The 25,337-nt window shown below is 44.8% G+C and overlaps 1 protein-coding gene across 2 annotated transcripts in view; it reads right to left on the bottom strand.

Moving 5' to 3' along the window:
• Window positions 1-25,337, bottom strand: part of AP3D1 (adaptor related protein complex 3 subunit delta 1) — a 135,332-nt gene that overhangs the window by 2,909 nt on the left and 107,086 nt on the right. The window contains exons 19-30 of one of the 2 annotated variants that reach the window (XM_073546053.1): window positions 23,021-23,096; window positions 22,140-22,324; window positions 13,824-13,897; window positions 12,509-12,674; window positions 12,226-12,339; window positions 11,997-12,044; window positions 10,579-10,686; window positions 9,332-9,502; window positions 8,797-8,844; window positions 8,220-8,409; window positions 7,850-7,938; window positions 801-886 (exon numbers count right to left, since the gene is read on the bottom strand). In XM_073546053.1, the coding sequence (XP_073402154.1) occupies window positions 801-886; window positions 7,850-7,938; window positions 8,220-8,409; window positions 8,797-8,844; window positions 9,332-9,502; window positions 10,579-10,686; window positions 11,997-12,044; window positions 12,226-12,339; window positions 12,509-12,674; window positions 13,824-13,897; window positions 22,140-22,324; window positions 23,021-23,096 (1,355 nt within the window). Of the gene's footprint in view, window positions 1-800; window positions 887-7,849; window positions 7,939-8,219; window positions 8,410-8,796; window positions 8,845-9,331; window positions 9,503-10,578; window positions 10,687-11,996; window positions 12,045-12,225; window positions 12,340-12,508; window positions 12,675-13,823; window positions 13,898-22,139; window positions 22,340-23,020; window positions 23,097-25,337 lie in introns of both variants that reach the window. The other variant, XM_073546044.1, reaches the window with a different exon arrangement.

Here is a 25,337-nt window from a genome sequence, read left to right as displayed (position 1 = left end):
GGAAGTGCTATGAGGCTAGGAGAGCTAATAGAAGGGTTTGTAATGTGACACAGCCAAGTTCAGCTATGCTGCCCTTCCCCCCATTTTAGCTGAAAGGTGTTAAGTAGTGATGAGCGAATAGCATTGATGCTCGGGTTTTCCCAAGCATGCTCGGGTATCCTCCGAGTATTTTGGCGTGCTCAGAGATTTAGTTTTCGTCGTCTCAGCTGCATGATTTGCAACTTGTAGACAGGTTGAATACATGTGGGAATTCCCTAACAAACAGGCATTCCACACATGTATTCAAGCTGTCTAGCAGTCGCAAATCATGTAGTTGAGACGACGAAAACGAAATCTCCGAGCACGCCAAAATACTCGGAGGACACCCAAGCATGCTCGGGAAAACCAGAGCATCAATGCTATTCGCTCATCACTAGTGTTAAGTCATCTATGCTCCATGGCCAGGCTTTCTCTACTCATGCAGGAGATCATGGTTATATCCTTACATCTCACACACTGAGAAACCTGCTCTTCCTTACTGAATGTTGGTGCCTGCTTATGATTGGTCAGCATCATACCATGGAGAAAAAGTTAACGCCCTCAGTGAAAACTTTCTAGTAACACCAGATTGGACATAAAGGTTAACACATTAGGTACCAAATACTTTGATTGTTAATAACTCTGCAATGGAGAAGAGAAATAAAAAAAAGTTTTAATTTGCAGTCACTGTTGTGTGTCCATTTCAACATCAAAAATTTGTGAAAGGCCCTCAATAAGGGAAGGTATTTAAAAAGTTAGGTAAAAATTATAAAACATCATACCTGTAGCATGGGGTCATAATTAAATAAGAGGAACAACTGAAATTGATTTTGAAATCTAACTTTTCATGAGACGATCCTTCATCATCCTGAGAAGAATAAAAAAAAGAAATTCAATAGTCAAAAAAAGCAATTCTTTAGACAAGAAATTATAAAAAACTTAATAAATTTAATATACTGATCCCCTTGAAATGTACCAGGGTGCACTGTCTACTCAGTCAGAATGATGGGACTTAAAATACTGATACAGCTCAAAAAAATCTACTACACTAAGGCCACCTGTCGCATATATCTCAAGGTAATGTACTCCAGTCTCTGACTTGAAGTACATTTCTGATGGTTACGTACACAAGTTAAGAAATGTGCCCGACTCACTAAAGGGAGCCTGTCACCAGGTTTTCCCTATATAAAGTACAGCCAGCAACTTTCAGCCCTGTCATTGCATTCCAGAACGCTGTATAAATAACCCATATATGTTAAGCAACTACTGAAACAAAAGCGAGGCTAAAAAGTTCCCTAATGTCTATAGAGGACTATTATTACAGCTGATACTCAATTATAACTTCTCAGACAAATCATAATGCATTTTTTTCCTCCGAGAGTTATTACCTCACACACAAAATGAGTAGCAAAATTTGAATTTTACAAATCTTTTGCTTCAAATGTTGCCAGGAAAGTCATTAGAAATGAACTCCAGAACGATCAGGGCTGGGATACAGTGTCTCCTGTGTGTACCACAATCACAAGTGATGATAGTCTATGGGTCAGATCTGTCAGATCGCTATCGTTTGCAGTTGGTCTGTGATCCTATGCAGTCATCATATACGTGCAAGCTGGTGGTGTATTTAACGCGCGCTGCTGACGACACTCGAGGCAGAGATAAACTCCAAAAAATTTTAAAAATATTACAGGTTTTAAAAGTCAACGCGTATCAAGGTTCTACATGACCTCTTCATCAGGACAAGCGGCAGCTGTACATATACCAGTTTCATGTTGCTAGCTTGCAATCATACCAGGTGAGTGGTTCCACATCTCTTATTTATCTGTACCATCGGATAAGACCCTATTGCGCTTCTTGTCTCCTAGTTTTCTCTCCAATGACATTCAGTCATCATGTCACCCGGTCAAAAATCACCATACAACTAGGTTTTTAAAATCTGAATAACGCTTCAACAAGCAAATGAGTCAAGCAGCAGTTCATATACAAGAGTGATTGCGGTATCGACAAAGCACAGTAAGACAGGGCATATTACCCAATTGCTTAACCTAGTAAAGTAAAAATTCAAAATAAAAAAAAAAAAAAAAAAACAGGATTTTTGGGTTGCTTACCGTAAAATCTGTTTCTCTGAGCCTTCATTGGGGGACACAGAGAACATGGGTGTATGCTGCCGCCACTAGGAGGCTGACACTATGTACAAAAAAAAGGTTAGCTCCTCCTCCGCAGTATACACCCCACCAACCGGCACTAATTTCCTCAGTTAGTGAGAAAGCAGTAGGAGAAGAAACAAAACAGAATAAAAACAGGACAACTCAACCGTAACCAACAAACAAAAGAACAGGAGTTGCAGAATATGGGAGGGTGCTGTGTCCCCCAATGAAGGCTCCGAGAAACAGATTTTACGGTAAGCAACCCAAAAATCCTGTTTTCTCTATCGCTTCATTGGTGGACACAGAGACCATGGGACGTCCCAAAGCAGTCCCTGGGGAGGGAGAAGCAAACTTCCATTAGGTCTGAGGACTCACCACCGCCACCTGCAGGTTCCTTCTGCCTAGGCTGGCGTCCGCCGAAGCGTAGGTGTGGACCTAGTAAAATTTGGCAAACGTGTGGATCGAAGACCAGGTTGCCGCTTTGCAGAGCTACTGAGCGGAAGCTCTGTGGCGCACCGCCCAGGAGGAACCCACTGCCCGGGTAGAGTGAGCTCTAATTCCAGGACGGGGCACTCGATGCTTGACCCGGTAGGCCTCCAAAATTGCTGATCTGATCCAGCAAGCAATGGTAGCCTTGGAAGCCGGCTGACCTTTCCGCGCATCATCTGGAACGATGAAAAGAGAGTGTCTTCCTCAAGGGAGACGTCCTAGCCAGGTAAACCTTCATCGCCCTGACCAGGTCTAGATTGTTCAAGGAGCGCTCCAGAGGGTGGATTGGACCCGGACAAAAGGACAGGAGAACAATGTCCTCATTTAGGTGGAAAGTGGACACCACCTTAGGAAGGAAGGAAGAAAGGCGGGGGCCGCAGGAGCACCAAGAAAGGGCCGCCAATTCCGACACGCGCCGGATGGAGGTGATGGCCACCAGAAAGGCTACTTTCCAGGAGAGAAGGGATAGGGAGACTTCCCTGAGAGTTTCAAAGGGTGACTGTTGAAGAGCCTCCAGAACCAGATTGAGATCCCATGGATCCACGGGAGCGCGGTACGGAGGTGCCGTATGAGCCACTCCCTGAAGAAAGGTTTTGACCTGATGACGGGAGGCCAACGTCTTCTGAAAAAGAACGGAAAGCGCCGAGACTTGACCCTTTAAAGAGCTGAGGGCAAGGCCCGCATCTAGGCATGCCTGGAGGAACGCCAGGATAGAAGGGAGAGAAAAGGACATGGGCGGAACGTCATTGGCCTCGCACCAAGCGAAATAGGCCTTCCACGTACGATAATAAATTCTGGAAGACGATGGTTTCCTAGCCCGGATCATGGTGTGAATAACCCGATCCGAAAAACCTGACCGTTTTAGAACCGCAGTCTCAACAGCCACGCCGTTAAAATGAGCGGCAGAGAATTGGGGTGGCAGATTGGACCTTGAGACAGCAGATCTGCTCTGTCTGGAAGCTTCCAGGGGGCGTCCGCGAGAAGGTTGACGATGTCCGCAAACCAAGCCCTTCTGGGCCAATCCGGAGCGACGAGGATGACTGGCACCCCTTCCGCCTGGATTTTCTTCAACAGCTTGGGAAGAAGAGGAAGAGCAGGGAACAGATAGGGGAGCTTGAACTGAGACAAGGGAATGGTCAGAGCATCGGCACCCACTGCGAGAGGATCTCGGGCCCTGGATACGAACTGTGGGACCTTCTTGTTCAGGCGAGACGCCAGCAGGTCCACCTCCGGAGTCCCCTAATGACAGCAAAGCTGATGAAAGACGTCCGGATGTAAGGACCACTCTACCGCCGCGGCTGAGAAAATCGGCGGCCCAGTTGTCCACGCCGGGAATGTGCACTGCGGATATCGCTGGGACCGATACCTCTGCCCAGTGGAGAATCTTGGACACTTCTGCTAGAGCCGAGGAGCTCCGTGTCCCCCCTTGGTGGTTGACATATGCCACCGCTGTGGCATTGTCTGTCTAAATCCGGACCGGCAGACCCCTGAGAAGTCTTTCCCAGTGAATGAGAGACAGATAAATCGCCCGTATCTCGAGGACGTTGATCGGCAGAGTTGTCTCCTGAGTCGAACACCGACCCGAAACACCGCTCCCCAGCCGAGAAGGCTGGCGTCCGTTGCCACAATTTGCCAGTGAATCGGAAGGAATGACCGGCCCAGGGAAATGAGAGGTGACATCAGCAACCAATTGAGGGACTGTTTGACCCGGGACGAGAGGCGAATTGGACGATCCAGGCAGAGAACGGACCTGTTCCACCGAGACAGGATGGCCTGTTGAAGCGGTCTCATGTGAAATTGAGCAAAGGGGATCGCTTCGGTCGTCGCCACCATCTTTCCCAAGACTTTCATGGCTGACCGGAAGGATGGAAGCTTCGGGCTCTGCAGCGATCGTACATCTCGCCGCAGAGAGATCAACTTCTCTTCCGGGAGAAACACCCTCGATCAACGGGTGTCGAACAATAATCCTAGAAACACAAGACGTTGAGTTGGAACAAGGCAGGACTTTACCTTGTTTACGAGCCACCCGACACTGGACAGGGTGTCGAGAACGATGGTAAGGCTTTGGAGAGTCTGGTGAAAAGACGGAGCTTTGATTAGAATGTCGTCGAGGTAAGGGAAGAGTACAAGACCTCTGATCCCCAACAGGGCCATCAACGCCGCCATGATCTTTGTAACACTGTGGGCACGGTGGCGAGACCGAATGGCAGGGCGACAAACTGGTAGTGGTCCTGATGAATCGCAAAACGCAGGAATTTCTGATGCCCGTGAAAGATGGGGACATGCAGATAGGCATCTTGAATGTCTATTGAGCACATGAATTCCTGCGCCTCCATGGAAGCGATAACTGAACGAAGGGACTCCATCCTGAAATGTCGCAGGTGAACCCTTCTGGTTCAGCAGTTTGAGGTCCAGAACGGGCCGAACCGTGCCGCCTTTTTCCGGCACTACAAACAAGTTTGAGTAAAACCCTGCGAATTGTTCTGTTCCGGGAACGGGCACAATTACCCCGGAACTGAGAAGAGAGTTGATGGATGCAAAGAAACCCAGAACTAAGGCGGGGTTTTTTGGAGGTCGGGACTCGAAGAAGCGATCCTGGGGCCGAGAAACTAACTCTATTTTGTATCCTGAGGATACAACTTGCTTGACCCAAGCGTCTTCCACCAAGGCAAGCCAGATGTCTCTGAAGAAAAGGAGTCGACCGCCCAGTTGGAAAGGCGCCTCGGGACTTTGCAGATTAGTCATGCCGATGTGGACCTTCCAGTTCTGGACCTGGAGGACCTGCCCTGGTAAGAGTGAGATCGCCAGGATGGAGTGGGCCTAAAGGAGACCTTCTTCCTATCCTGGCGTGCTTGTGGCCTTTGTTGGTTGGAAAAAAGGTTCTGCCGTCGCGACGCGGTGGAAAGACCGAAAGGGCCGAAACTGACGTCTTGGAGGGGGTCTTCGAGGCTTGGACCGAGGAAGAAGAGAGCTTGTGCCCCAAGTGGCGTCTTTGATAATGTGGTCCAGCTGGGATCCGAAGAGATGCGCACTCTGAAAGGGCAGATTGGTAAGGGACTTTTTTGAAGACAAATCCGCCTGCCAGGCCTTGAGCCAAATTGTACGCCGGATTGCAACCAAGTTGCTGGACGCTTGAGCTGCGCAAGAGGCGGCATCTAAGGAGGCGGAGACCAAATGTTCCCCTGCATGGGAAATCTGGTTGGCTAGCTCGGCCAGTCACTCTGGTTGGGCTCCATCAAGAATGCCTTGGCGGAGATCCTCTGCCCAAGTAGCTATGGCCTACCCAAGTGGAAGCAAAGGCTGGGCTTAGCACCGTCGCAGCCGCTTTGAATGCTGACTTTGCTAAGGATTCTATGATCCTGTCGTTAGAATCCTTCAGAGACGCCACAACTGAAATCGGAAGAACCATGTTGTTAGATAGTCTAGACACAGGAGAGTCTACAGAGGGGGAAGCCGACCAGTTGTCTGTGAGCTCTTGAGAAAAAGGATACAGCACGCCGAAACACTTCCCTCTTTGAAAGAGCCTGGTCGGATATTCTCTTTCCCTGGTGAGGAGCTTGCCAAACTCAGAGTGAGAAGCGAAAACTCTGGAAGGTGCTTCTGCCCTTCTGAACGAAACCTCCTGATCTGAGGGTTTCGCAGGCGAGTCTGATTTCGAAAGTGTGGTTAATCGCTGCAATGAGGTTCTGAACCGTAACCTTCATGTCCTCGGCATGGTCCGAATCCAGCTCTAAAATCTCTTCGGATGGCGCATCCGAGAATGCTTCGCCTGACTCGGGTGAGGAAGGACGGGAAGGAGACTGCTGGGAAGGACTATGTGGTGAGATGGTGCGAGGAGAGGATTCCAGCCGGAGATCCTGCCTGGGTCTTTGGCAGCTCATGCCGTGCACGCTTTCCTGCAGAGACCGAGGAGAAGATGGGCAGGGTTAACCGCCGATGCTAAAGATGGCACCGCCCGCTGAAAATAGCCAGGGTGGGGGTGGGTGGAGACAGCGCCGCCTCAGGGACACCTAACATGAGGGGAGAAGGAGGTGGGCGGACTTAGAGCAGGCGGAAGAGAAGCCCGCCCGAGAAAGAAGGCGGGGGGGCGTGGCCGCAATGCAGGACAAGGCCCAAAATGAAGCGGGGCCTGGATTAAACATGGCGGCCGCCTGTCAGCGCAGGGCGGCAGATGCCCCGCAGCACTGCCGCGGCGACCGCTCCCGAGGATCGCTGTGGCCGGGCGGGTGAGAAGCCCACCTAAGAATGAAAGTGCACTGCAGAACAGGCCCAAAAGAAGCCGGGCCCTGGATTAAATGTGGCGGCCGCCGGGAGGCTCGGGGCGGCGCGGAGGCCTCGCAGCACTGCCGCAGCGACCGCTCCCGAAGGATCCATGCCTGAAGCTGCTGAGGAGGATGCGACTCGGGGGGCCTCATACTTACCCTGCCTGATCCGTCTTCTCATGTAAACCTGTGGGAATAAAGGTAGCTTCATCATCCAGCGTGTCTGTGTGATTCTTGTAGAAGAGTGTCCGCGCCTCGTCCAAACTGACAGGCTCGGGTAGGCGAGTGGGTGGGAGACGGGAGACGAGGACCATCTGGATTGCTGACACGCATCCGTGTTCGGAGCTCCTGGTCCTGCTGTAGAGAGGTATGAGGATACGGGGTGGCAGTACATGCCGTACTCATAGTCTCTTTGTGGGACTACAGATGTGACTATTCACTCTGTATCCCTCCGGAAAACCTAAAAGAAAAAAACGACGCACACTGAGGTAGATATGGGTCTAAGAAAGACCCGTGTCCACCTCCTACTGACACTAAGCTAAACTGAGGAAATTAGTGCCGGTTGGTGGGGTGTATACTGCGGAGGAGGAGCTAACCTTTTTTTGTACATCGTGTCAGCCTCCTAGTGGCAGCAGCATACACCCATGGTCTCTGTGTCCCCCAATGAAGCGATAGAGAAAATAACTTTTCACCAGTTTTCAGAAACTGATTAGCTATAGCAGGCTAGCATGTATGGTATGCAAAATTGAGTCTCATCTCCAATTGTAGGTTTAATGTCATCTATGTGGTAATAATCACTTTTTTAGGGCATCTTAAAAAGTTTCATTGTTAAAATGGTTGTTTAGAGAACTAGTTTCTCCTCAAAATATTAATCTGTGGTGTTGCCTTTAGTAAAACATAGCAAATGTTATTGAAAATTCACGTAGAGCTTACCTTTACTATGAATGCCAGCGTTCCTTTCAGTTTCTGGGGCATTACAATACTTTGGACAGTGAACACAAACTGAGCTTCATTAGAAATGCCTGGATAAAACATGAAAAATGGATATTTGTACTATGTTAGCCTGTAGATAAAAACATTGTAAATACTGAGGGAGACCTCAGTAGATTATATCATTGAGGATAAATCAAGCGCCACCTCTCCAGCTAATGACCAAGGCTCCTTTCTCAACGTTGGAATTGGTGGTGGTGGATCCCCACTGTCCACAGAAGGGAGACAACTCGAAGACCCTCATTTTGAAAAATAATAAAAGCAGTTGGTGTCAAAAGTATTAACTGCCTATTGTCACAAGACGCAAACTTACCTGGAGGCAACTGGAATGGAATCGGTATCCCATCATGTACAGAAGATCCTTCAGGCCTCTGCATTTTGGTATTTAAGGAGTCTAAAACATTCAGCTCCATATTTTTAAGAAAGCTTTGACTCTGGTTTTCTAAGATGATGGAGACTGTGACCTGACTCTCCTTCTGTAAATCCCCTTGAATGTCATACATCTGTTAAAAAGAATATGTTCAAAATGTGAATAGAAAACACCAGCGCACCCTTTGTCCCAAATAATGAGGATGCACAAGTATAATTTTACAATATTTGATAAAGGTAAATATTAGTGACAGCATTCACAGGAATGAAAAGTGTTCATTGCTCGGATTTGATACCTGACAATAAATGCTAGTATACTTTCAGTACTACATATACTAGACACTGCTATAATATGTATTGGGGAACACTGCTGTGCCATATTAGCTTTGGCTCTTTGATATTGGGGACATTGTTATTGGTAACATGCCATACTCGCATAGATCCATGTGTTGGATACATGAAAGGTAACATACAAAAATCATTCATTAAGTTAACTACAAATTTCATGACTATTTACTCACCATCTTGATAAATTTGTTTTCAGACAAAAGCTGGTAACTGGACATTGGCTATGAAAAAAGCAAAAATAAAAGTTTAAAAAAGCACTACCCAAAAGCACTGTAACCCCTGCAATATTGTGAAAGCAACAGCTATATTTTAAAGGTCCGTGCACAAAAAGTTAACAAGTTTTCTGGTGGAATCTGCTTCAGGCAACAGTCATTTGTGGAATTTTTGTGTTTCCTGAAGCGTTCTTTGCAGCCTTCCGATTGAACTCGCTCTGAAATAGGCTTTGTCCATTCAGGAGGCAATTCAAAGAAGTGACATAACCTTTGAAAAACACCTGGTTGGAAAAAAAAAAAAAAAAAAAAAAATGTGAAGCAGAAAAAGGAAAAAAATAAAAAATAAAAAAAATAAACATGGAGCAAAGTGGTTTTATAATAAAAATGAGTTTCTAAAGCGAATTTTCAAGTCAACCTGCTTCAAAAATACTGTGTTCACATTCCCTAATAAGTAGAATACCATTTTAAGTTACTCTATTTGTCCTTATTTTCTTACTGGAAGAGGCTCTTCTTCATCTAATGTCCCATTATGAACAGATTCGGAATGATCGCCCACATGAGATTCGTTGTGATGATGGTGACGGTGATGTTTCTTCTTCCGAGATTTCTTATCCTCCTTTGGCTCATCTTTTTCCTTCTTGTGTTTTTTCTTGTGTCGATGAGATTTCTACCAAAACAGGAAAACTAGAGTATAGCAATGTTATCATATCACACTATATCCAACATCAGCAATGGATTTTTACAATATGGGACAGTCTGGTTTGTTACATATGTCAGTGAATAAGGGTCAGCACACACGCAGCAGATTTGAGGTGCAGATTTAGCACTGCAAAATGACAGTGTAATGTACAATGTAGACAGAGGTTTGACAGGAGTTTAACAGCAGCCCATTCTGTTGTCATTTTTTTGGTGTCTTTCTCCTGCCACAAGAATCACGGAATTGTCAAGGCTTTCCCTTTACCTAGTAACTCAAGTAAATAATTGCTTTTTTTGTGGTCAGTAAAAGTTGAATTGAATTTGCGCATAAATGTAAATCTGTTGTTTGGGGAAAAGTTTAGGATACTTCAACCAAACTTACAAGATTCGACATCCAGAGTGTCAATTTATGCTGCGGATATTAAAACAGCAGTCTTATTTGGTATTCTATAATTTTTTCTACAGTATGTAACATAGTGCCGGTGCATTAAAATACTTGAGATCTCAATTTTCATCGGTTTCCAGCACTTTTCTGCTCTTTCTGAATCTCGTGGCTAATTCCAACTCTCCGGAATTACACTCAGGTTAGCTTGGGAACCAGAAGTCGCTTTCACATTGTAATGCAAGGTCAGCCTATGGGGCTTAGTTCTGATGCTCCATAGCCTTACACTGTGAAAGAAACTTCTAGCTCAAAGCCTTGAGTGACCCGGCGAGTCAGAAGTGGACAACTGCAGCACTGGAGAAGGCAATCGGTAAGTATTTTAATGCACCAGCACTACGTTACATATACATTTAGAGGGGATTATGAAATAACAATTTTGCTACGCTTCTGTAAGAGGAAACAGCAGAAGCCAATCGCCAAATGCAGCAAGGTCCAGACTATTAGCATGGATTATGCCACATTGAAAGTGCTACAAAATTCTGCAGCATATCCAACTCGCATGCACACACCAATACAGTATTCTAAATGTTTTTCCGTAACTCCCAGTTATAATCTTAGTCAAAACAGATGTTCAGTAATAAAAATTAGAATGTGACAATAATGACCTTCTCTGGTTCTTCCTCAATTCTTTCCTCTGGTTCTTCTGCTTTCGTAAGCTCTTCTGGCTCTTCCACAGGTGTAATTACTTCTGGAAGGCTCTGAGTGGAACGGTTCTGTTAGAATGAAAGGTTGCTCATTAAAAAAAATGGTGCAGGAATAGACATCAGAAAAAAAAGTACAAGAAAAAGGAAAATGGTGCTCACTGCAGGCTTTTATTTCAAAGCCTCTACAAGGAAGTTCAGGTTTGACTAGTTAAAAGGGTATTCTCACCTCATACATGTATGGCATATCCATAGGACGAGGCATACATATAAAGTAGATGTAGCAGAGGCAGGTTCCACCAGGACCAGCATCTATCTTGCATATGAGGCCCAGATGTTCGCTGCTGTCAGTGGAGCGGTGGTATGGATCCCTTTCATTTGTACAGAAGTTACAACTAGTGATGGGCTAGTATATTCGTTGCTCGGGTGTCCTCCGAGTATTTTGGCATGCTCAGAGATTGTTTTCCTCGCCTCAGCTGCATGATTTGCGGCTGCTGGACAGCCTGAATACATGTGGGAATTCCCTAACGAACAGGCAACCCCCACATGTATTCAGCCTGTCCAGCGGCCGCAAATCATGCAGCTGAGGCAAGGAAAACAATCTCTGAGCACGCCAAAATACTCGGAGGACACCCAAGCAACGAATATACTCGCCCATCACTAGTTAAAACCACTCAACATTACTCGACGCGGACCCACACCTGCAATACTTCTAGTATAATCTGTGGTTATGTCATAAGTGTACAACTTGAGAAGACCCCTTTAACTCTAATATATCCGAGCCCCCATGTCACATATAAAAAGAACAGAGATTTCTATTCAATAAATGGCACTATAGCAATTTTAAGACTCCAAGATGCACTGTTCATCCATTTTATTTCTTTTGTTGATGAAAGACCCTGCACATCTTAATGATAGGAAGAGATAGAGAACTTAAAAAGCGATCTGCCTGATCACTGACAGGACCGGGTGGTAGTTCATAGCTGCACAGTTTGATCAACCTGTCATGTACTAATAATTTTGGCAAGTCCAGGACAGTGGGAAAACCTAACATATAAAAGCTTACAACAGCGTACAACGAGATGGTGAAAACAGTGAGCCATAATTTCTTCAGATTAAAAAGCATATCACAAGCAACTCAGCAAATGTTAGGCCGTTTGCAAAATATCTAATGCGATAAAAGTCAAAGTCATTGTGGCTCTTCGTTATTGGCCATAAAGTCAGGTTTGCTTCTAATCTGAATAAAAGTTGGAACAGTAAACCATATCCTGAAAGCTGGCTTCTACAGACCTTTATGTGCAATTACGATACCATGAAGTGCCACAGTTATTGATATGAATTAAAAAAAAAAAAAAAAGCTACTGCCTTCACTGTACACACACCTGTTCCTGTGGTGGCATCTGAGATCCAGCGAGCCAGAAGTCTATGTCCTAAAAAAATGTAAAAAAAAAAAAAAAAAAGTTTTAAAAAAAAAAAGAATAAAAAAAAGTAGTGTAACCATTGTAAGTGCACGAATAGATAAGCTCTAACTAATGAGGGTAGCAAACAAAATCAAGCGATAACTGATGTGACATCTGGCTACAAATGGAGAGACCGAGTCACATCACTCACATCTGCTGGGGTCTTTTCTTGTGACTTTTCCCCTTCATCCTTCAGTTCCAGTTCATCTTCCCGGACTTCCTTGGTTGTTGACTTCTTGCGTTTTGTCTTCTCTTCTTTGCTTTTCTGTCACGAAAATGAAAAAAAAAAAAAACACATACCAACGAATGAAAATTAAAACCAGGGATTCTCTCTCCCCTCCATGGAACAAACAGCTAGTGGTGTTAAGCAGCAGAACAACCTCTTCATTAAATACTAAGGTACAGACAGTTCACAAATTAGAATAGCTAAGCACCTTTTTTTCTTTCTTCTTCACTCGCTCAGACTCTGGTTGCTTTTTCTCCTTCTTGCTTGGCTTTTTAACTTTTGGATCCAACGTGGAGGCCTCATTCTCGGGAGATTTCAGATTGTCTGTATTTCGGTGCCTTTGAACTGGAAGTTTCTCTGTGTCGGCTAAAGGTCTGGAAAACAAAGACTATTTCTGGGACGTGTAATTGTTTTAGCATTGAACTGGTCTCAATCTTTAGCAAAATGATTTGTTATGCATTTGTTAGATCCACAAGAGTGAAAATCCAACAAGTTCTTACTGAAGAAGCCACAAGAAATATTCAAATCTTACAATGGGAACGCTGTCACAAATATTAGTCCTACTGTCTACCTGAAGAACCAAACGTTTTCTGGGAAACTTGCTGATGCATTCCTTAATAGTTGAAACCCCACTTATATGCATGTAGATTGTCATCAGGTCTGATACGTATTTAATGAAATACTACCTGTGTGAGCGGACCGTTAAACCTTCAAAGTAAATGTACGTATATGTACAACAACCTGTGTGAAGGAGGCTCACACATGTGGTGTGAGCTCAGGTACGGAGTCTCCTCTATGCAGGCTGACCACAGCGCTGACGTACATACAAGTCATTTCACGGAAAAAGCTTAAGGGTTTATTCAGAAGTGTAGGACTCCACACTATTTTCAATGATTAAATCTGTGTCTAAGAACAGTAACCGGATCAGAGCTCCGATTTCTGCCATTAAACATTTAGATGCTGCTGTCAAGGTTTGGCATTGGCATTTAAATGGAGCGGTTGCCGATGCACGTGTGCCAATGCGCTCTTCAGCTTCCCCATGACAAAATCCAGGGTACAGATGTGAATCCAAGGCTGAGGGAGGCCTGCTGCCATCTTGGTACTCCTGTGAAGATCAGCCACAGAATATAAGTCATTGTTTTTCTGAAGCCCAGTCTTGGAAGAACATCAATGACACAGCATGCTGTAGTATTGCAATATATAGTATGAATGATCAAACAACCAGTGGCTCAAAACACCTAAGGGAACTTTAAAAAAAAAACAAAAAAAAAAAACACAATGTGGTTTTTGGTCACCAAATCTCCCTAATAAAATCTGGAATAAAAAAATAAAATAAATGTATGTATATATTAATATCAATAGAGCCATCAGCTTGCCAAGCAAGGTCTAGTACAGATTAGTGACAGAAGACTAAAATATCAGATCTCAGAAAGAGGCGACAGAAGTTAAGAGTGAAAGAAAACTTAAAAATAAACAAATAGACAAATCTAAAAATCATAATATGTTGTCATATGGTTACATACTTATCTAAATCAATATCCAGTGCTCTATATGGATCATTTGGGTCCTTGTCATCATCATCACTGGGAAGAGCATTCTAAATGTAAAAAAAAATGACAAGCATTGAGTGCACTGTCTTTCAAAAGATTATACACGATATTTAAAAAAAAAAAATAAAAAATAAACTAGATGTTTTGTAACTTAATGGTACACTGTTGCAGTTTCAATAAAACAGGTGTTTTATCAGAAGATTATTTGAGGACTCTGTAACTCTTTCCCCACCACCGATTAGCAGCTTTTTGGCTACGCACAGTGTATACAAAGCTGCCAATCTGTGTGGTGGGCGGAGCTATACAGAGCTCAGCATTCAGGGAACTGGTAGACCGACAGTAGAGAAAACAGTGATTTTGTCAAAATGATAGGAAGACGACTAGAAAGTGATACATCACTGGAATCAGGCTCTCTAACCCTACATCATGCTGCTCTCAGATGAGGAAGCAAGAACCTGGTGGCAGCTTCCCTTTAAATCACAGGTTCAGTCTTGCTGACATTTGCTGCATGTTGTTGAAAACACAGTCAATCTGTTGCTTTTACAGTAGGGATGGGCAACGCAGTCAGTGATCCCTCATAGTAATAAAGATGGATTGCTGCTGTAATTTGTTGCTAAGGTGGCAAAGAAAGCTAACCACCAAAGCTACACAGGACATCTCTGAACTTCCGCATTCCAAGTTCTCCAATCCGAGCTCTTTAAATTATTACCAACAACTATATCCATATTATAAAATACTATGGTCATCTAACCTGTCTGCAGTGTGTAACGATATGAAAATATGAATTAATCCAGAATGATGCATACAGACTGTGCCCTCTCATCTGCCACCATCGCGCACTCTAACCGGCTTGTTTATCTATTCTCCCTACAGGTACATCACTCAGCTTTCCGCAGAGACTTCCTACCTCTGCACATAGCATTCACTCGGTACGTCACTCAGCTTTCCACAGAGACTTCTTACCTCTGCACATAGCATTCACATGGTATGCCTTTCAGCTAACCCCAGCTTACCCCAGTATTATTTATGACCTTGTTTACTCTGGCTTGATCATATGCATCTGGTCCACTCTTAATTATCTGACCAAGAGGAGCACAGACCACTCCTCTCAGCTTCACACCTGAATGCACTTTGTAGCACATATATTGCATAGCACAAGTCTGCAAAGACTTTAGTCTGCAGTGTGTATCCTAGAAGTGTGAGATGATATGAAAATATTAATTAATCCAGAGCTGAACCAGAAGGGAACAGAAGGTAACTGGAAAGAGTCACTGTAAACAATGTTTTTGTTTGTTTCCACTCTAACCCCTATAATCCTTCACTTTCTGATAACCCCACTAATCCCTACACCTAGAAATGAACTGTTCATCTCTTCTTCAATCCTTCCAATCCGTGTCGCCTCTTCCTCAGATCTGTTCCTCAACATACAATCCTGTCTCCAAACACAGACAGCCCCCTCATGCTCCCACCTGCTAACACTTTCTCTGCTCCTTCTCACTGCTGGCGATATCTCTCCAAATCCTGGTCCTCCTCACCACATTCCCACAGTCATTTCTACCTCCCATCCACACCCAATCACAACTTTCCATAACCACTCCAACCATATACACATTCGCCCAGCCCCAGCTTCCCCAGTCCCACTAACAGGAGCTCTGTGGAACGCTCGCTCTGTCTGCAACAAACTTTCTTACATCCATGATCTTTTTATTACTAACAAACTTTCCTTCCTCGCCATCACCGAAACCTGGCTCACATCCTCTGACACAGCCTCTCCTGCTGCACTCTAATATAGTGGATTCCAGCTGCAGGCATGGTGGAGGAGTTGGTTTTCTCCTGTCAGATAACTGCTCCTTCACCCCAATCCCACTGCCACCCTCTGTTACCCTCCCTCCCTTCGAGGTGCACTCTGTGCGCATCTACTCCCCCTCCAACTAGCTGTCATATACCGCCCTCCAGGGTCAGCCACCACCTTCTTTGACCACTTCACCACCTGGCTATTTCATTTCCTTTCCACTGATATCCCCACTCTCATCCCCACTCTCATCTTGGGCGACTTCAACATCCCCATTGACACTTCCCTCTCAGCTGCCACTAAACTTCAATCTCTCACTTCCTCCTTCGGCCTCACTCAATGGTCTTCTGCAGCCACTCACAAAGATGGCCACACACTAGACCTCATCTTCACCCGCCTCTGCTCCCTATCTAGCCTCTCTAACTCGCCTCTTCCTCTCTCTGACCACAACCTACTTACATTCTCTTCCCTCTCCTCCTCAGGTCCACAATCCCCACCTCAAAAACTCGCACACCCTCGCAGAAATCTTCAACACCTCAATCTACACTCACTGTCTGAATCCCTCCTCCCTCTTACAGACATAAGTTCCTTACACAATGCGGATGCCGCTGCTGTTCTATATAACAGCACAATAGCTGTAGCTTTGGAATCAGTTGACCTTTCAAACATACCAAAGCTCACAAAATCAACAGACAGCCCTGGCACACCAGCCTGACCAAAGAACTGAGGCGGGCTTCCAGGGCTGCTGAGCGGAGATGGAAAAAATCCCACTCCAATGAGGACTTAATCACATTCAAACAGTCCCTCACTACTTTCAAGGCCACACTCGGTGCAGCAAAACAAACCTACTTCTCATCTCATATCCTCCCTGTCTCACAACCCTAAACAGTTATTCAACACCTTCAATTCTCTCCTCCTCCCCCAGCATCTCCTCCCTCTCCACTCATCTCAGCAGAAGACTTTGCCTCATTTTTCAAGGAGAAGATTGATAACATCAGAGACAGTTTCAGTCAACAACCCACAGTGCCCTTCCTCCTACCTGCCCTGCCCTCCTCCCCTAAAACCAACTTCTCCACCATTACCAGTTCTGGTTGCAGTATATATTCCCCCTCAAGCATCTGTTAAAGCTGCTATTGGTGAATTAGCTTGCAAAATATCAGAATGGGAGAAAGGATCTCCAGAAGCATTTGTGATCGTAATGGGGGACTCTAACAAAGGAAAACTCAACCTGGATCTCCCCAAATTTACTCAAAATATAAACTGCTTCACGAGAGAGAACAATACGCTGGATCACTGCTATACAGTCATAAAAGGGGCCTACAGGGCAGTGAGGAGAGCAGCAGTGGGCTTTTCAGATCATTGTCTAATTCATTTAATTCCAGCCTACAGGCAAAGGTTGAAAACATCCAAACCTACAGTTTATACAAAGAAGACATGGTCTGAGGAGGCAAAATTGCAACTACAAGCATGCTTTGAATGCACGGACTGGGAGGTATTCCAGGAAACATGCTCGGGTCTGGATGAATGGGTTGATGCAGGGTCCTCATATATCCGTTTTTGTGAAGACACGTTTATTCCATCCAAATCTGTCCACTTTCGGGGAAACAACAAGCCGTGATTTACAAATAAAGTCAGGTTGATCCGTAAGAGAAAAGAGGAGGCTTATAAAGCAGGCGATATTACTGAATTCAAGAAACTTAGGAACTCGCTATCTAAAGAGATCAAGTTAGCCAAACACGAGTATGCAAAGATTCTGGAGGAAAGGTTCTCATCAAAAGATACTAGATCTGCATGGCGAGGATTAAGAGGTCACCAATTATAAAAGCCACCCCACTATAGTGAACCCCAGCAGAAGTCTGGCAGCAGAGTTAAATGAATTCTACTGCAGATTTGAGGCAAGCTCTACACACAGTGGCTATTCATATCTCAGCTCCTCAGTCTGTTCATATAAAGATCATTCATTGTGAAACACCCAAGTAGTGATATCCGAGGCAGAGGTGATACGCATCCTGAAGGGACTTAAGGTCAAAAAGGCACCTGGCCCTGATGGTGTTATCTCCAATGTGTCTGAAAGTATGTGCTACCCAGCTTGCCCCTATACTGACAAATATATACAATGTGTCACTGAAAGAGGGCGTTGTACCTCAGTGTTGGAAAAGTTCCACAATTATCCCTGTCCCCAAGAAAGTGGGATCCTCTGAGTTGAACGACTATAGACCAGTAGCACTCACATCTGTAGCTATGAAAGTCTTCGAAAGAATTATGATGTCCCACCTGATAAAATTCACGCAGAAGCTATGGGACCCGCTTCAGTTTGCCTATAAGGAGAATCGTTCGGCAAACGACACTGTAATTCTGGCACTGAAGTACATTTTGGATCATACAGATGAACTGCACTCATATGTCCGGATTCTTTTCATGGACTTTAGCTCAGCGTTCAATACCATTGATCCGAATTTACTTCATAAGAAAATGGTAGCTCTTGGAGTCCCTCTCAACTTATGCTTGTGGATTTATAACTTCCTGACAGCCAGGATACTACAGAGTGTAAAAGTTGGACCATTCACGTCGGACACCTTGGTCACAAACATCGGGGCACCTCAAGGGTGTGTTATGTCCTCGTTACTGTTTTCTCTCTATACGAATGATTGCATCTCTTCAGCAGACTCAGTAAAAATCTTGAAATTTGCCGATGATATGACACTGATTGGTCTCATCAGGGGAAATGCTGAAGACTTGTATCGGAGTGAGGTGAAAAGAATATGTGACTGGTGTAAAGCCAATAATCTTGTACTCAACACTAAAAAAACTGCTGAGATGGTTGTGGATTTTAGGAAAGATCAACATGAGATACTTCCAATCTACATCCATGACGAAGTGGTTCTTAGGGTCACAGAGACCAAATTCCTTGGTGTTATCTCTCATGATCTTAAATGGGGGAAAAATGTGGATGCGGTTATAAGAAAAGCACAACAGAGGATGTTCTTCCTGCGTCAGCTGAAAAGATATGGTTTGTCTAAGAATCTGCTGATCTTATTCTTTAATGCTGTCATCAGATCTGTCATTTGTTCCTCTCTGATAGTCTGGTATGGGGGAGCCACTGCGCATGACAAACTCCGCTTACAAAGGACTTTCAGAACAGCAGAGAGAATTATAGGTTCCCCCCTGCCTAAAATCCAGGATCTTTATGATAAGAATATTCGATCCCACGCATTGAAAATTTCATCCGATCCCTCTCACCCGGGACACTCCTCATTCCAACTACTCCCTTCAGGACGTCGCTTCAGAGTCCCCAAATGCAGCACCAACCGCCATATGAACAGCTTCTATCCACTCTCTGTTTAACAATTAAATCGTCATGTGTAGACTATATACTGTATCGGTCTTGTTAGATGTTACTTGTTGTATCTGTTGTTATATATTATGTTGCCTCTTTGCCACAAAGAATTCCTTGTATATATGTAATATGTACTTGGCGATAATAAATTTGATTGATTACAGAAGATCGACTCTCCACTCTACTCTCAAGATCACATCTCACTACCTGTGCACTTGACCCGATCCCATCCCACTTCAACCCAAACCTCACCGCAGTCTTCATCCCAACCCTAACCCATCTCTTCAACCTCTCACTAACAACTGGTGTTTTCCCCTCAAGCTTTAAACATGCCTCAATCACACCTATCCTCAAAAAGCCCTCTCTTGACCCATCCTCTGTATGAAGCTATCGCCCTATATCACTTTTCCCCTATGCCTCAAAACTACTGGAACACCACGTCCATCTTGAACTATCCTCCCACCTCTATTCTTGCTCCCTCCTTGACCACTTGCAATCCGGCTTCTGGCCACACCACTCCACTCCACTGAAACTGCCCTAACTAAGGTCACCAATGACCTACTAGCCGCCAAGGCCAAGCAACACTACTCTGTACTCCTCCTCCTGGACCTGTCCTCTGCCTTTGACACAGTGGACCATTACCTATTACTATAGACCCTCTCATCTCTTGGTATCACAGACTTGGCCCTATCTTGCATTGCGTCATACCTAGCAGACCGGACATTCAGCGTCTCCCATTCGCACACCACCTCCTCACCGCACCCCCTATTCATCGGAGTCCCGCAAGGTTCAATCCTAGGGCCCCTGCTCTTCTCCGTTTACACCTTCGGCCTCTGACAGCTCATAGAATCTCATGGCTTTCAGTATCATCTCTATGCTGATGACACACAGAAGATCTCTGGACCAGATATCACCTCCCTACTAAACAGAATCCCTCAATGTCTGTCAGATATTTCATCCTTCTTCTCCGCTAGATTTCTAAAACTTAATATGGACAAAACAGAATTAATCATCTTCCGCCCATCTCACGTGACCCTCCCAACGGACCTATCCATTAAAGTAAACAGCTGCCCACGCTCTCCAGTCCCACAAGCTCGCTGCCTCGGGGTTATCCTTGACACTGATCTCTCTTTCAAACCACATATCCAAGCCCTTTCCGCTTCCTGCCAACTTCAACTCAAAAATATTTCACAGATCCGTGCATTCCTCAACCAAGAATCTGCAAAAACCCTAGTCCATGCCCTCATCATCTCCCGCCTTGACTACTGCAACCTCCTGCTCTGTGGCCTCCCCTCTAACACTCTCGCACCCCTCCAATCTATTCTTAATTCTGCTGCCCGACTAATCCACCTGTCACCCCGCTATTCCCCGGCCTCTCCCCTCTGTCAATCCCTGCACTGGCTCCCCATTACCCAAAGACTCCAGTTCAGAACCCTAACCATGACATACAAAGCCATCCACAACCTGAGTCCTCCCTACATCTGTGACCTAGTCTCCCGGTACTTACCTGCACGCAACCTCCGATCCTCACAAGATCTCCTTCTCTACTCCCCTCTTATCTCCTTTTCCCACAATCGCATACAAGATTTCTCCCGAGCATCCCCTCTACTCTGGAACTCTCTATCACAACATATCAGACTCTCGCCTACCATGGAAACCTTCAAAAAGAACTTGAAGACCTACCTCTTCCGACAAGCCTACAACTTGCAGTAACCACCGATCCACCAAACCGCTACACGACCAGCTCTACCCTCGCCTACTGTATCCTCACCCATCCCGTTGTAGATTGTGAGCCCTCGCAGGCAGGGTCCTCTCTCATCCTGTACCAGTCGTGACTTGTATTGTTTAAGATTACTGTACTTGTATTATGTATACCACTCCTCACATGTAAAGCGCCATGGAATAAATGGCGCTTAAATAATAATAATAATAATAATAATAATAATAATAATAATAACCTGTTCAATGTCAGATTGTACATGATTATAGCGGCAGATATGTTACCCGGGTCCTACTGTAATGACTGCAGACAAGGCAAACATGCCTGGAGCCATCAATCGGATGAAATGTTACCAGCTCCCACTCACCTCTCGATATGAAACTATGCTAACACATTCCATTTAAGGCTATTTTCCTTGTTAGTTACACATATATAGGACAAATTAATATACTATTAAAGACAAAGCTGTCCCGATAAATAGCTAAGCCAACCCCCTTCTGTCCACAATTGGGCCGTGACAGAAAATATGTTGTCTTAGCTACTCATATGAGCCAGTCTACCCCCCCCCCCCACACACACACACGACATGCCACACAGGAGAAACTTTCCTGTGTCGAGCACACACAGGAAGTAGAGCTGCCAGAACTCGGGTCAATAGCTGAAGAGAGGGACGAATTTTTTCCTACATTTTTATCAAGTTCTACACATTCAGATTGTGGGCAGCACGGTGGCTCAGTGGATAGCACTGCAGCCTTGCAGCACTGAGGTCCTGGGTTCGAATCCCACCAAGGACAACATCTGCAAGGAGTTTGTATGTTCTCCCCGTGTTTGCGTGGATTTCCTCCGGGTTCTCCAGTTTCTTCCTACACTCCAAAGACATACTGATAGGGAATTTAGATTCTGATAATTTGTGCAAACTGTAAAGCGCTGCGGAATATGTTAGCGCTATGTAAAAATAAAGGTGATCATTATTATATAAACAAATCAAAAGATTCTTTTAAACTTGACCCACCCTTTAAGTACTTATGTCACATCCTCGCATAGGTAAAATACAGAAAATGTTATAAATATGTATGCCTGACGTCGAAACCTTCTTCTATGTGATTTTTTTTTGCTTTTTTTTTTTTTATATATATAAGGCAATGTTTACACGTTCATTATTTGGTCAGTATTTTACAACAACATTTGTAAGCCAAAACCAGGAGTAGGATGAGGATAAATTATAGAAACACGTCACCACTTCTGGATTTATCACCCTCTCCTGATTTTCGCTACAAATACTGAGGTAAAATACTGACCAAAAACAGAGTGTGAACAATGCTGAACCTTGATAAAAAAAAAATCCTCGTCTGTGTACAAGATCTAAAAGTGTTGTTTTGTGTATGTCTTCTATAAAGAATAGGTTCCTAATACTAGGTGTTGGTTAATAAATTAGCCAACCTCTGGCATCTCTTCGGTAACGATGTCCACGTGGTGAGCGGGGGCAATGTCCTCATCACTCTCGGTGTGAACAGACTTGTGTCGACGGGTCTTGCCGCTTTTCTTGTCTTTTTCCTTCTTTCTTTTCTTGTCCTTCTCCTGACGCTGTTTGGTTCTTCGCTCCTCCTCCAGCTTCACGTATTGGTCTGAATTGGGTAGACCTAATAAAGTTGACAAATCTCTACTCTTCAGTACAGACTTAAACTTCGCAAAACATGGGAAAAGGTATATAAAAAAAAAAATGATATTACATTGTTCCAAATAAAAAAATTAAAGAGGTTGTCCACTACTTTATCATTGTTGACCTATCCTTAGGATTAGGATAGGTCATCAATGTCTGTTCGGTCAGGGTCCGACACCCCACACCCCTGCCAATCAGCGGTTCACAGTGTCGGCAGCCACCAATGCTGAACTCAGGAGCTGCTTCGTCTTCTGATAGTGGCCACAACCAGGTACTGAACATCCACCTCCTATTCAAATCAATACAGGGAGGATGTGCAGTACCCGACCATAACCAGAAGACAGAGCAGCTCCTCAGTTTAGCATTTCTGGCCACCACCAAGAACGGCTGAACAGCAGCCGTGCCAGGTGTCGGACTCAGACCAAACAAATATTAATAACCTATGCTAAGGCTAGGTCATCAATGATAAAATAGTAGACAACATCTTTAATATGGAGTCACCCTACGGAAAATCTTATAAAGCACTTCTTTCTACTTCCATTAAGCCATAAAAGTTGTCAAGTGTGTGCTAAAAATATATAACGCCCCAACATGCACATTTGTATTACAGATATGGAAGGACATATATTGTGAAGAAAAAGAAGAGAAGTGGGTTTCATACCTGGAACTTTCAGAGGAACAGAAAGATCAATCTGCACTACAGGTATATGGTCGACCCCAGGCGAGTCCTGGTACAGCTGTGGATAGAAAACGCACGCTCCAATGTATGGCAGGGCAACTGTCTGAAAAGTGAGAAATGAGCACGTGGAGACAGCTACATATGAATTAGTGAGACAGCGCAGCAACGCTGACCACCAGTAGGTGCAATGTACCTAACAGCGAGTACTGAAACTGAAGAACAACTTGGTTTTTGCAAGTTAAGTTCCTTGTATTGTGCCAAATAAAGGAACTATTAACCTCCCCTAAGGGTGCAGATAATTTTAATTTTTTTCAGCCCCTTTATAAAAGGGGTATTTTTTTTTTTTTTTAATTTTTCCACAGACATAAGGCTTGTTTTCTTGTAATTTTGAAAGAGAACATTCATTTTACCAGTGTACAGGAAAATAGAAAAAAAAATTGCAAGTGCAGTGAAATTGTGGGAAAAAAAAAAAAAAAAAAAAAACACAAAACATTCCAACTTTTTTTTTTAACCGCATGTTTAATGGCGTAAATATGACCTGGCAACGTCATTTCTCAGGTCAGTACCACTACAGAGATACCAAAATTATATTTTAGAGAGAACCTGTCAGCAGGGTTTTGCTAAGTAAACTACAGCCAATGTCATGTTGCCGCTATTACATTGATTAAAATGACACCTGGGGTGAAGAAATAGGGATTTTTGTGTACTCACCGTAAAATCCTTTTCTCCGAGCCAATCATTGGGGGACACAGAGACCGTGGGTGTTATGCTGCTGGCCACTAGGAGGACACTAAGTAAACCAGAAAAAAGTTAGCTCCTCCCCTGCTGCATACACCCTCTCGCTGGCCGAGATTCTCCAGTTCGGTGAAAAAAGCAGTAGGAGCATAAACAGTTAACCATAACAATATCAACGCCTAAGAATGCTACAGTGAGCCAATATTCTAAAAAGGGTGGGTGCGGTGTCCCCCAATGATTGGCTCGGAGAAAAGGATTTTACGGTGAGAACACAAAAATTTCTATTTCTCCTATGCCTCATTGGGGGACACAGAGACCGTGGGACGACCTAAAGCAGTCCCTGGGTGGGGAGCATACATATGCTAATACCCCATGTACCACTGAGTGAACACCGTGGTACTGCCGATTGCAGGCAGCATCTGCCAAGAGCTACATCCGCAGAAGCCTGAGAATGAATTAGGCAATTTTTGTAAAGGTACGCAAGCTGGACAAGTCGCAGCCTTGCGGAGAGGCCTGAGAATGAATTTGGAAACCTTTTGTAAAAGTATTCAGACTGGACGAAGTCACAGCCTTGCAGACCTGTTCTGCCGAGGCCTGGTGCCAAAAGAGCGAAGAGGCGCTCACTGACCAGGTAGAGCACGCCTTAATCCCCGCTGGGACAGGCGCGTTCCTGACACGGTAGGATACCTGAATCGCCAAGCGAATCAACCTGGCTAGACCCTTCCTATGCCCGTCTGGAAGTATGAACAGGGCATCTGAGTTGTGGAAAGGAGCTATCCGCGAGATGTACCGTCTCAGCGCCTAACCACATACAGGGTGTGGAGGGCCTTCTCAATGCGATGGACTGGTGCCGGAACAAAGGGAAGGCAAAATAATTTCCCCGCTGAGATGGCAAGAGGAGAGGACCTTGTCCAGGAAGGACGGGAACGTCCTGAGAATGACCTTTTCCTGATGAAAATTCAGAAACGGAGAACAGGAAAGGGCTGCCAATTCCAAAACTCGTCTGATTGACGTAGTTGCCACTAGAGAGACCACCTTCCAAGAGAGGACGGTCAGTGACACGTTCTGCACTCCCTGAATGAACGTCTTGAGATGAAGCTTGGTGGCAATTTGTGTTGGAAAAGCACTGACAAGGCCGAAATGTTGCCATTGAGCAAGCTAAGCGCAAAGGCCTGATATTAATCCGGATTGAAGGATTTCCAATATGGCCAGAATGGAAATTACCGGAGGTGATCGACCATGAACCTTGCACCACAAAAAAAGGAAGATTGTCTAGGTGCGTCGATAGATGCGCATGGACACAGGCTTCCTGGTACTAATCATGGTGGAAATCACGTCATGAGGGAAACCAGCCTGAGCTAAAAACCAGGATTCAACGGCCACGCCGTCAAAGACAGGACCCCGGAGTTCTGGTGGTAAATCGGGCCCTGCGAGAGTAGATCCATATGATATGAAAGTCACCAGGAGACGTCAGCAACTAGTTGTATTAGTTCTGCATACCATGCTCGGCACGGCCAGTCTGGCGCGACTAGGATCATTGGCACTACCTCCGCTCTGATCCTCT

Source organism: Dendrobates tinctorius, unplaced genomic scaffold, assembly GCF_039654945.1.
Source record: "Dendrobates tinctorius isolate UK_male_01 unplaced genomic scaffold, ASM3965494v1 ptg000011l, whole genome shotgun sequence".
Lineage (NCBI taxonomy): Eukaryota > Metazoa > Chordata > Amphibia > Anura > Dendrobatidae > Dendrobates > Dendrobates tinctorius.
Note: the sequence above shows the minus strand (reverse complement) of the source record. Positions and strands in the feature narration are given on the sequence as shown.